General features: G+C 35.9%; 1 protein-coding gene across 4 annotated transcripts in view; it reads left to right on the top strand.

Moving 5' to 3' along the window:
- The window catches only part of GRIK1 (glutamate ionotropic receptor kainate type subunit 1), a 355456-nt gene extending 343242 nt beyond the window's left edge, over positions 1–12214 (top strand). For 3 of the 4 annotated variants that reach the window (XM_015244065.3, XM_072968128.1, XM_072968123.1), the window contains exon 16: positions 11746–12214. In XM_015244065.3, coding sequence (XP_015099551.2) covers positions 11746–11901 — 156 coding nt within the window. In that variant the 3' untranslated portion in view covers positions 11902–12214. Of the gene's footprint in view, positions 1–11247; positions 11335–11745 lie in introns of all 4 variants that reach the window. The other variant, XM_072968134.1, reaches the window with a different exon arrangement.
- The last annotated feature ends 440 nt before the right edge of the window (positions 12215–12654 follow it).

Raw genomic sequence — 12654 nt, 5'->3', positions numbered from 1 at the left:
TAATATTTATTATTTGGAATATTTTTTTAACTTCTCTGAACTTCAATTTCCTCTTTTGTAACATGAAGATAATACATTGATATATTTGCTTTGAGAATCAAATAAAATAACATAATGCCATAGAAAATGAGATCATTTATGAGTCCTATTAATAAATATTGGTTAACAGACAGTTTCTACAGTTTCTTATAGAGGAATTAATTTATTTGTATTGCTCATTGGTCACATGGGCAATAAATACAATTTACCATATATCTTAAAACAGAGTTAGTTTAGAAAATAGTTTTTCTAATTTAGAGATTCAAAGCATCTCTGAGACCATTTTTCCTCACATAAGCATTAAAAATCAATGGCAGGTTCATTGTGCCCAAGAGAAGGACCCAAATTAGCAATACATGAGGTCCTAGAGCAAAAGATGTGAACCTCATCTCTAGAAATTTTAATTTAATCAGCCTTGAATGGCAACAGAACAATAGCAGTTTTAAGGTACCCTGTGGATTCTAGTGTGCAGTAGTGACCTAAAGGGGAAGCTTATGTGTATAATTGGCACTCAGCAAGTCATTACTATTTATTGGTTGATTCTAGAGTTAGGACCATTAATACCAAGCAAGATATACAGCTTATATTTAGCATTCAATAGTTAATAAACCTTCTCTAGGAGACTTCAGGAAGATACTGTGCACATCTTTGAGATAGAAATGTCATTAGAGTCCATTGTTAATATTCATGTTTCATTATATGTGGTAGGCTTCCTCAGAATATTCAGGTGGGTAGTTCACTGCTCTCTCTGTGCCCTTTTCATAACTTTTGAATTCCCTAATCATTTCAGACCCTAGGTTCCTTACACTCTCCACTTTCTCCTTTTATACATGCTCTCAGACCACCAATTCTTGCCATCAAATGATCACTAAGACCACAGTGACCCGAGGTGAGGCCATTGCATTTTAAGTGAAATTTAGAAAAAAAGGGGCTTGAACACGAAAGAAAAATTTTCAAATTCTATTTTTTTTTTATGTCACTGGTTTCCAGACTTCAGAATACCCCTGAATCACCTGGGAAATGCACAGGTTACAAGCTGTGCCTCCAGGGACTCCCCCTCAGTGAATGAAGTCCAGGAATCGGAATTTTAAACTAAGCCTGAAAGTAAATGCTTATAACTAGTTTGCACACTAGTTTGCATAAAAGATAGCTTACATACAACAGTTTTTTTTTTCTAAAATTAGGTCATGTATATGACTTTTCATGAAAATTACCTACAATACAAGAATTTTTTAATAGCTTTTCTTGCATGAGTTTTTTGTTCCAACAAGCCTAGATACAGTTGTTTTACTTAAAAGTAGTTGGTAAGCATGAGTTTTCATTAAAATTAGCTTGAATACCACAGTGTGACTCCAAATTAGGTGGTCAGTGTGAGTTTCTATTAACACTGGCAGGTCATCTGTGTACTATATTTTGAGGAATATTGTTTAAAGTTAGGATGGGAGTGAGGAGGTGTGAAAAAACTGAGAAGTGCATTGACATCTATGGAGCATGTAATGTTGTCTAATTTGTTTCTTAACAAGCATGGATAACCTAATGCAATATGGAAAAATATAAAGCTTATTTTATTTTAGACTAAAATTATAAACTGAATTAATTTAGAATTTTTCCAGCAAAATTGGAACTACCTAAGGAATGCATGGTGGGTAGAGATTGTACCCTTAGGAAAATCAGCTGGATTATATGATTATAAATCCACCCAAGGAAAATTATTTCCAAATACCTCACTGCATTTGCAGCATTATATTATGTTCTATATGAGCCATCTGTGACAAAGAGGCAAAATAATGAATCCCAATTAGTTTCCAAGCCCATGACCCTTATGCTCTAAGGTCTATTTCCTAGTAAGCAATTTAAAAGTAGCCTGAACAGCCTGGAAAAGCAAAAGGAAAGCAAAGCATTCTTACTTCTTGTACTATTTTCTGCACATCTAACTGTGCCAAATGGCATTATTAATTAACTCTTATAGATAATGAAAAATTTCTGCTCGATACTGCAGTTTTAACTTGCCTTTAGGAACCATCTCATTATGCTTCTCACAGTTATGGAATTTTATGTCCAGATGCACAAGCATATTAAAATCATTTTTGCTTTCAAAATCCTCTCCACAGAGACGTGTATCACATAAAATGGGATTCTCCTTTAAATTTTCAAAGAAATTCTATTTGCAAAGAGAAGGGCATTCTTGTGATAGAAAACCAACATTACGAACATGTTGTATGGTTTCAACACCCTGCAGAATCTGAGCTTTGTAGCTGTCAGCCCAAATACAGCTAATTGGCCACGCTGCACAGCAGTGTGTTTCTACATTACAATGTATACAGAGACACACAAAAATAATGACTAAAACCTGAGTGATGTAATGACACTGCTGTAGCTCTCCCTACTGATTAAAATGTTTAATTTAGCTTAGCCACAACTTTCTCTCTCCCTAATTTTTCAACTGGAGTTTTCAGACTTAAAAATAGTCAAATATTCAGATTTTTCAACTTCAAAAAAGAATGTCTTTATCAACCACAAGAACTAAGAAACTACTGTCTGCAGATAACCTGCCGTAATTTGGAATTTATCTTTCCTCACTGCCACTTGGCACATTATCAGATGCTTCCAAGTGTCCTCGGCTTTATATCTTCTATAGTCTGATTAACTTATTTAGCAAGAGGTCTGGAGAAGTCTCTCTAATCAGGTTATTTCTGTAATTGCGTAAAGAGGCTTTTCTTTGCCTGGAAACCCAAACATTCATTAATCAACGGAGAGGCCAGGAAGCAATTAACATCCTTTTAGAAATAACTTTTCCGACGTACAAGTTGGCAACATCTAGTAAACCAAACAAACTCTGAAAGATGTTTGTGACCCAACAGGGGGATGAATTGGGAATCACAAGCCAGGAATTCCTATGCCAGTGCTTCTGCTGAATGGCTTTGTGCCTTTAGGCAGGTCACTGTCCTTCCCTCATCCTCAGTGTTCTCATCTGTGGAATGAGGGTGTTGCTCTTAAAATTCTCTTCCAACCATGGTATTTTTTAATTCCAGTAGAAAGTGGGAAGAAAATAAAAATGTAGAAGCAGTAAAAAAAAAAAAGCTTAAGGAATTTATATGTATATATACATGTGTATAAATACATGTATTAGCATGTATGTATACTAACATATACATGAACAATATATTTTATAAATATATGTTTATTTATTATGTGGCAATCCTGAGCACATTAAATTCTTATTGCAATAGATGGAATTACCTTGCCCTGCCAGAACTTCAGGGTGGGATGGCTGGCTCTGGATGCAGAGAAAACAGACATCATAGCATGAGAGAATGAGAGGGCTCCAACCCAATCAATCATAACCAAATCATCACAAACACAGGGAAGATTACAGAAGAAGAATCGTTTTTTACTTTGATGAGCCTACAGAATAAGCTAGAAGAAAAGTACCTGGCAAGCAATTTGAAGCTATGGAACTACTACATACTCAATCACAATTCCAGAAAGAGATCAATAGGGCTGGAGTGCCCAGGAAAGTCTCTATTCTGTAAGTGGAACTTAATTCTGCTTAAGAGAGACAAAGGGAAAAGAAGGAAAAGGATGATGCACTTTTATTTTCCATTGTTTTTACCCCTACCTTTCTCCACTATCAATCATCAAGACTTTTATATGCATTGTTTCCAACCCAGAGATGAACCAAACTCTTAGCTTTTCAGTTTTAAGTGGACTTTACAACTTTGTACCACAGAGAAAAATCTTAAAAACCATAGCTTTCAATCTCAAGAGCTAGGTGTTTTGTTGAATAAGTTAGTTGTTTTCATTCAAAAAGTTTATCTCTAATTAGCAAGAGCCAAAACCAGAGGATCAAGTTTGAGAAAATACATATAATAATGTTTTCCTACCTCTTTTTCCTATCCCTGACCAGTTTTTGACCACTAGGAAAGAAGGAACAAACTAGAGGGAAATCATTAAGCTTAGATGCTACCCAAATCCCTGAGAAGAGGCCAAAGAGAAGCTAGAGGACTGGAGACGAAAGTCATAGTGGCCTCTGACAATGACTGCAGAGAGGAGAAAGTGACTGTGGGTGCTTTGGGTTGGCAAGTAAACCCACATTTCTGCTGCTTTTAGGCAGAGAGCTGCTTACCTCCGGGATGTGAGCCCACCTGAAGCTTATATTCACTGCAGAAATGACTCTGCTCTCTGGCCACTGGTTCTAGAGAAACTTCAGAGGCCATGGGAGACTCAGAGGACAGTCTCCAGGTGGCCTGATGAAAGGTCCCGATGACACTTATCCACTCAAGTGAGTGCTTCTTCTGAGAGCCTATGACAGAGAGGGGGCACAATGTCCCTGTGTTCTCAGGTCCCCACACTTATTAGGCTGTTTGCTTCATCTCACCCTTGGGAGTTTAACCCCAGAAGTGGCAAGTGAGGAGCCCTTTCTTAAGTATTCCTCAGTGTCGAGGCTTTCCCATCACCTGGTTGGATGTTTCTCCTTGAAAGTAGATACAGGACAGTCCTATCTTCACCACTATCCCCAGTCCTATATACTGGATCCTGAAGGCTCTAAGGCGAACGTTTACAATTCAAAGTACTTTTTTTTTCTCTTCTTTCAAACACCTGGCTATCGTAATTAATAGCTTCAAAGACAGCAATGGCTTCTATAGATCCACACAAGTCTATTTAAGAACTCAAAGCTGAAAATTTGACTCTTTTTTTCCTATGTCATCTTTACCCTGAAGGCAATATATAAAAGCTCTTGCTGTAACTTTAAAAGTGGGGGAAAAAAGGTTGAGATTCAGAACTGGAAAAAGCACATGGATTAATATCAAAATGTTCTGCCTCAGTGTGAACCTCACATTTCAAAGTTTTCCATGAAATTATCCCTAATGTTAGAAGAGAATGAACACACACATCCTTATACCCCAAGACTTTGGAGGTATAGACCTGGACGTGCCACCCCAGGTGAAGAATTTAATAATTCTTAAAAACATAAATATATATATACACACACACACACACACACACACACACACACACACACACACACATACATACAGAGAGAGAGAGAATGACATTTCATAGTATACTTAAATTTAATATAATGGAAGAAAAATTTTTTCTAAATAAAATCTTTAAATAAAAATGAGCCCAACAGAGATGACCCTTGTGTATCTGACATCATAAGTAACCCTGTGTCCACCCCCTTCCATAGATATATATTTTGGTTTGAAGACCTCAGATAGGAAAACAAAGAATTCTAGGACATGTATTCATGCAAAGAATTAAAAGCTTAAATCTAGGATTTGAGAGAGCTAAAATGTCAGCACCAAGCCTTAGGTAAAGGAACAAAGATGAAATAGGAGAGAAAAGATGTAAAAGGACATAAAGATAGTGAAGACATGACATTAAAAGGAGCTAGGAAAAGTGAGCTAATAGCGTCTACGTGCTACAGCCAAAGAAAGGGAAGTCAGGAGGACTGTGCGGAGTGGCCACCTATGAAGAGGCAGAGTAAAGCATCAAAGATGCAGGGAAAATGGTCTGTGCAAGGAGTGGGTGCTGGGTCCCAGGTGAGGATAAGAGCAGGGACCAGACTTTGAAGTTTTAGTACAGTATTGAGATTTCTCCACCTGAGATTTTTGGCACAGACTCAGGAGATGAGAGTCAGCTTCCTCATGAGCTCCCAGGCACAATTCATTATAACCACTATTCTGGAAGCTAATACAACGACTAACGCTCAACCTCACAGATCCATTTTTTTAAAAATCCCAGGGTTTGTTGCATGAAAGATGGCCCAGGGATTCTGAATGAACCCAGAAAACTGACAAAACCAAAGTAAATGGAGCACAAATCCTGAGTTCTGGAACACAAGAGCTGTACACAAAGAAGCTGCATGCATAGCTGCTCCAAGCATCTCCCACCCTTTTCCTTCATGTAATTAGTGAGGGACGACTGAAGCTTGATCCCTGTTCTTAGATCATCAGTCGTCCTGTGGAGAAGTAAAACACTTGTGCAGATAGGTGACCAGACTTTCCAAAGCGGCAAGGTAGCAAATGAATGAATAGGATTCTTTTGCCATATTCCTTAAAAATTTTCCTGACTCTAGGCCCAGAGCATGTTTAAAAATTTTTTTTATTGAAGTATAGTCAGTTTACAATGTTGTGTCAATTTCTGGTGTGCAGCACAATGCTTCAGTCATATATGAGCATACATATATTTGTTTTCATACTCTTTTTCACCATAGGTTACTACAAGATACTGAATATAGTTCCTTGTGTTATACACTATAAACTTGTTGTTTATCTATTTTATGTATATTAGTTAGTACCTGCAAATATAGAACTCCCAATTTGTCCCTTCCCCTCTTTCCCCCCTGTAACCATAATTTTGTTTTCTAGTCTGTGAGTCTGTTTCTGTAGGCGCAGAACATGTTGAATATTCTAGGTTTATACTCACACTAGACCTCAGGGGGTGTGAATGCTTAATCCTTCTTGTTAAAAAAAAATTTACTGATTCACTGCCTCTGCAGAACTATGATAATCATTTAACCAAATCAAGAAAATAATAGTAATAATAATCTCATTATTTCTCAGCCACCTATTCCCTTCTATACTTACTGAAATTCTATATTTTATTCAGAATGTTCTTTACAAAAGACCTGAAATCATAGTGTTTGCCTTTAAGTTATGGTAAGTATATACATAAAATAAAAGATTTTACATCTATAAAATGGCATGGATATTATCTATACTTTTTTCTTTTCTTCTAAGCATAAGGTCAAAATTTATTAGACATTGTCACATATCACTTCAAGTATCTTTGAATAAGGAGCCTAATAAATTAAAGGGAGAAACCTATGCAAAATGCAAAATCTGTGTTATATTCTTGGCTAGTCCAGACTTCCTAAAAAATTAATTTGTCAGAAAAACCCTTAAAGTTATGTATTAAAAGTAGTTCATCTAAATGAGTGAAAATATTGAGCACATAAATGTTAAATATATGATGAGAAATCAATCTGATATTCACATCCTGATGCCAAGTTTGCAACCGGTATGAAAGCCAATCCCAGACAGGTTAGCCTGTGTTCTTTCAATACTGTAAACTCTAATCAAATTGTAGCATAAAGCTTTTCCTACAACTTAAAAAAAAATCATTCTCCACCCTGGACTATTTTATTTTCTGAGGCAAGAGCAAAACAAGAACTTGATTAACTTCTTCCAACTTTCCAGGGCAATATTTGCAATAAAAGGGCAAATGTGTCAGGAGAAGAGAATAATTTATGTTAAGGTTCACACTAGTACCAAGAAATCAAATAACTGGGGTTAATTCAAAGGATGTGCCTTGCAGTCAGCAATTATAAAGAGAAATGAGCCAAAAAGGGAGGTAAACGAAGGAAAGAGAAGGGAAAGAAAGTGGGGCTCATTAGGGACACACTACCAGCACCGAAGAAGTGGAGAAGAGGAATGACTTTCTGCAGAATAAAGAAGCAAATCCTTCTCCTTTTAAAACCAAGAAAGCTACCATTCTAGTTGAAGATCCAGTTGTAGTCTCCAAGAAATTATCTTCTGCTTCCCAGTTTCCTTTCTTCTAAAGTCACACACACACACATACCACTTTATCTTTGGATGGTATCAGGAACAGCATAAATGGCAGTAACATTGTTTACTACTGTAAATTCATTAGCAAATAAATTTCCCATCAAACTTATCAGCATAGGGATTCATTGTAAGTGGGTTCCTAACACAAAGGTGATAATATTTATAAATGGCAAGGAACTGCAGTGACTTTCCATTTCCTTCCTATAGATGAGCACCTGTCCCTCATGGGCAAGATACAAGCTGTCATAAAGCCTATAAACACATAAACACTGAAACGTGTTGTGGACTGGATAAAAGAAATAATAACAGGCATTGAAAATTCTATGCTTTAAACATGTATAGGACCCATCCGAGCTAAAACACTCATAGAAAAAATGCAAAGGAATTGATGCAGAGAAGGGCGTGCAAAGGCTAAAATGAAAGAAGCATCAACTTTTCACTGTTCCTCGTCTCCACTAAAAAAATAGATAGAGAGAGAGAGAGAGATGATAGATGAGCGCCATAGACTTGAAATATTTTTAGTGATGTATAACATTTTATTTTAAAGAAAGCAAGTACTTACCATGTGCCACATTGTGCTGTTTTACATCTGTCAGCTTAATGATTTTCCTAAAGCTCTATGAAAAGAATTCTACTATTGTTTCCATTTTACAGGTAAGAAAACTGAATCAAAGGAAAAATAAACACCTTGTCCAGTGTAACCCAGCTACTAAGCAGCATAACTGAAACTTAAATGCCAGCATTCTGATACCAAGGGTCAACTCACAACTGTAATTCATGATCACATATGTAGATTCATTAAAAATATGAATTCCATCCACTGGAGAAAAATGGGAGGACCTAGGATCGTTGCTACCAGGGGAATCTCCAGTCTGCAAAGCACTGGAGGACACTGCTGGTGTTCCTTACCTCTAGTTTCCCTGCCTCTATGACAAGGCAGCTGGGTGAACAGCATTCTGTTTGATACTTTCTGATGAAAGCATTTAGGAAAATATAAATAAAAGAAAGAAACACTATGCCAACACTTTAATCTTTTAATTTTACTGTATTCTGTATAATCTCCAGTAAATGATAAATTATAATGGTAATAGTGTTTTCTTATTTTTGTGAGAATCTTGAGTCTTTATTAAATGATACGTTTTGGCATCGGTTGATATAATCATATAATTTTGTCCTTTATTCATATTGACAAATATTCTAGTTTTAGACCATACTCACATTGCTGAATAAAATTTCTACTTGGTAGTACTGATTAAAATTTTGCTATGCTACTAGATTTAATTTGCCAATATTTTTACTAGGAATTTTTATACTTATGAATGAGATCGGTCTACAGTTTGCTTTCCTGAACTATTTTCATCAGCCTTTGCTAGTAAGCTTAAATGCTGACCTCATGAGATAAACTGCTGAATTAAAAAAAAAAAAGAAATTTAAATCTTCACGACTTAAATATAATTCTTCTGTTCACACGAAGGGGTTCATGAAAACCAAGTCCAGTAGTAAAAGCTTTGGAAAGATGCTATAATTTTGGTCCTGGTTCAGAAGTTCAATCTTTATATATTATATATATATCTTTAATCCTGAGATTATAAAAGGCAACTTGATTAATGAATATGAGCCCCTCTTATGACACTCTGTGTTGAAAGACGACCTTCACAGTTTCATTTCCTGTGGATACAAGAGCATATGGTTTCCTTAAGTTCATGGCCAGCAGGGGCCTTAAAGGTCATCTTCCTTTGTGACTACAGCAAAAACTCAGAAGCAGAAAGGTCAGCCCCAATATCTTGCCATTTTCTTTTTGACAGCTGGAGACAAAATCAGAATCCAAAAGAAATCACAGTTTGTGACCAAAGACAGAAAAACCGGACCACTGATAGAACTATATTTATGTTCATTCTCACACTGGCAGCAAGATATAAATACTCAAGGTTAATCCAAAGAAGTAAAGATGTTTGCTGTATTTTAAGTCAATATAAAATTTGGAGGAGGACTGTGTCTTTAAGGAAAACTTAATGGAAACATATTGTCAAGATAAGACCTATAACTGCCAGTTTACCCAAAATAGGGAAGGAGGGATTTCAAGTCCCCTTCTGGTTGTGTCCCTATGAAGCCACAACTAGAGATGCATTTTGGTTGTTTCAGTGCAAAATAAAGTGAAATGTTGGAAATCAAACGTTTCAGAGTTCAAATAAAACAAAAAAGGGAAGCAAGTCTGAGGAGTCAAATGCACTGAGTTGAAATGCAAACTCTTTATCTTACAAACCAAGTTTCTTGGGCAAATTATCTAATATCTCCAATAGTAAATTTCCCCATTATGTAATAGGCATAACAACTCCTTCTTTATAAGGCTGTTGTGAAGTTTATGTGTAACAATGTATGTAAAATCTTTGGCACGTCTTCCTTCTCTCTCCCTGCCTTTCATTTTAATGATCTTTCTGAAACCAGAAATGTCCTGTGCAAAAAAATTTTTTCTTCCATTCAAATAAATTTCTGAACAAAGTTTGCAAAACCCCTATACAACATTATCTACCATAATGACAGTATAAAATATTCATTCCATCTTAATAGCAATGCATAAACTTCACATCACATAACGTTACAACAATTATATTTCATTTGTGACATACTTGCCATGACAATGGTGAAGTATAATTCATAGAAAACATTGCTGAATTTTTCTTTTTGTGGCATGACAGCCTTTCAATTCACTGAAGCCACAACTTCCCATTTGAAAGAAAAGTAACACGCATGACCTGAATTTTCATTTTTTAGGACCATAGGAAAATGGAAATGAAATTCAAATCCTAGAAACACTTAGGTGTAAAAGAAACAAAAAATCATAGGCCAACAGCTAGTTTTTTTTAAGTGTATGTCTGGTAAGCCAGTGATTTACATCTAAGATCTAAATGTATATGTCTGATTTTCAAATCAAGTAGAACATTAAAAATACTGCTTATTTCAACTACATCAACTCTTTCATGGAACAAAATGGAGGGTAAATTTTCAAAAAAACCCAAAAAACAAAAAACATATTTGCACATTGAAACACAAGGACCAGAGAGACACAGTCCACATAGGATGTGAGTTTCTTCCCACAGGCACTCACCCTAGAGAACTCATCTGGTGGACTGTTATTTGACTTTCAACCATGTGCATTTTGTGAGTTAATGATGAAAGAATAATGCTTGCACTTTCATAAACTTTACCAAAGGCTTTTGAGGTTTTCGAGAATATTGTAAGAGCAATCTGATCAAAAACACTACTTTGTAGAAATCTCTATAAAAGCAGAAATTTGTCACTCAAAGATCTTATCTTGGCTGGAAGAAATGACAGCAAATTATGTCTTATTGCACCATTTATATATTGTGCATGTGACTAGATACAGCATAATTGTAACATATATATGCATATATATGCCATCTGCATACGCATAACATTTTATAATCATAATTCCATTTTCTTTCTGTATTATGCCATCGTCTTTGCTGTGCAGTTCGGTACCATATTATTTTCATTTCAACCACAGCTGCATCATTGCTGCTGTCAGATCTCTGTTTTTTTTGGTTTTTTTTTTTTTTTTTTGGAGAAAATATACAATTTAAAATTGTTTTTTTTTCTTTTTTTTTATCAGAAAGGAAAGTCATCAAGAATTAGATTTTATTTTAGGAACAAAGTAAGGTTTCATGGGAGAAAAAAACAAAGCCTTGGTGTAGAGAAGGTTTGTTCATTTTCTATAGCATTACTGAAGTGTCCGTATGCCTTGATAAACCTATCAATGTTTGGATCATCTCAGTGGGGGAAATGACTTAATTTAACTCTCTTTTGGTGTCTCCAACAAAGGTAAGTTGTCTATTTTGAGAGCCTACCTGGGTGGTTTTATGCTACTTCACTTGTGAATGAAACCCCAAAGTTTGCTCAGCTAACTTGCCGAGAATCAGTTTCCCCAAGTAGGAAAGGTGGGTGGCCAGTGGGTGGAGGAGGAGGTGTGGGGCCTGGCTGGGAATTTATGTTGTGGCACAGTTGCCTTAGACCAATACCTCATATTCATTAAAACCTAGGCAAGACACAGATCAATGGACGATGGAGACAGTGTGATTAAACTGATGCTCTGTTATTTCATGTTCTCTAGTGTCTCTCTTTCAATGCCATCATGGAAGAGCTGGGAATCTCACTCAAAAATCAGAAAAAGTTAAAGAAAAAGTCAAGAACTAAGGGGAAATCTTCCTTCACAAGTATCCTCACTTGTCATCAAAGACGAACTCAGAGAAAAGAGACTGTGGCGTGAGCCACGAAAACACCTGCAGGAAGCTTTCAGGAAGAAAACAAAACATGCTCACTACAGGTGTTTGGAGAAAAGATTTCTGACAAGTGTGCGACATGTTTCCATGTATCTACACACATAACTTCAATTATGTGTACAGATATAAGAAACACAGAAGCTTAAAAAGCTCACAGAGACCGAGATTACTTGGAAAGTGGCACAGGTTCTTTTGAAATGAATTTGTACACTCACTTATTTTACCTTTTCTCTTTCACCCAATAAATTGCTGTGTGTGCTTTCTAAATAATAATAAAATGACAGTTTGTTGGGTTTTTTTTTTCCAGAACAAGTTTGACTGTCAGTTTTTTCCCAACTGCTTGCTCCCATTCACAATGTTTTGTCACCAAGTCTCATCAGCTGTCAGATTTTCTAATTTGATAAATCCTGTTCAGCCTGACAGAGTCATTTCCGGCTGAGTTAAAAAACAAAACAAAACTTTGTTTATACCAAACACCTAGTTATTATAGTAAAGTGAAATCAACCATCTTTGCATTTTAAAATCTAATTTTATAAATATTTTATTTTTTAATAAATATTTTAAATAGTACTTGGAATAGCAGTGAATATAAAAGGAGACTAAAAAGGGAAAATTCATTCCAAAAACTGAGTGTCCACAACATTCTGGGCATTATTCTAGGTCCTGGGGATATGGCAGTGGGGAGGACAGACATGGTCCCTGCCCTCACATAGTTTATAGTAAAATGAAAAAGAATACAA

The sequence above is a fragment of the Vicugna pacos genome, chromosome 1 (genome assembly GCF_048564905.1).
Source record: "Vicugna pacos chromosome 1, VicPac4, whole genome shotgun sequence".
NCBI lineage: Eukaryota > Metazoa > Chordata > Mammalia > Artiodactyla > Camelidae > Vicugna > Vicugna pacos.
Note: the sequence above shows the minus strand (reverse complement) of the source record. Positions and strands in the feature narration are given on the sequence as shown.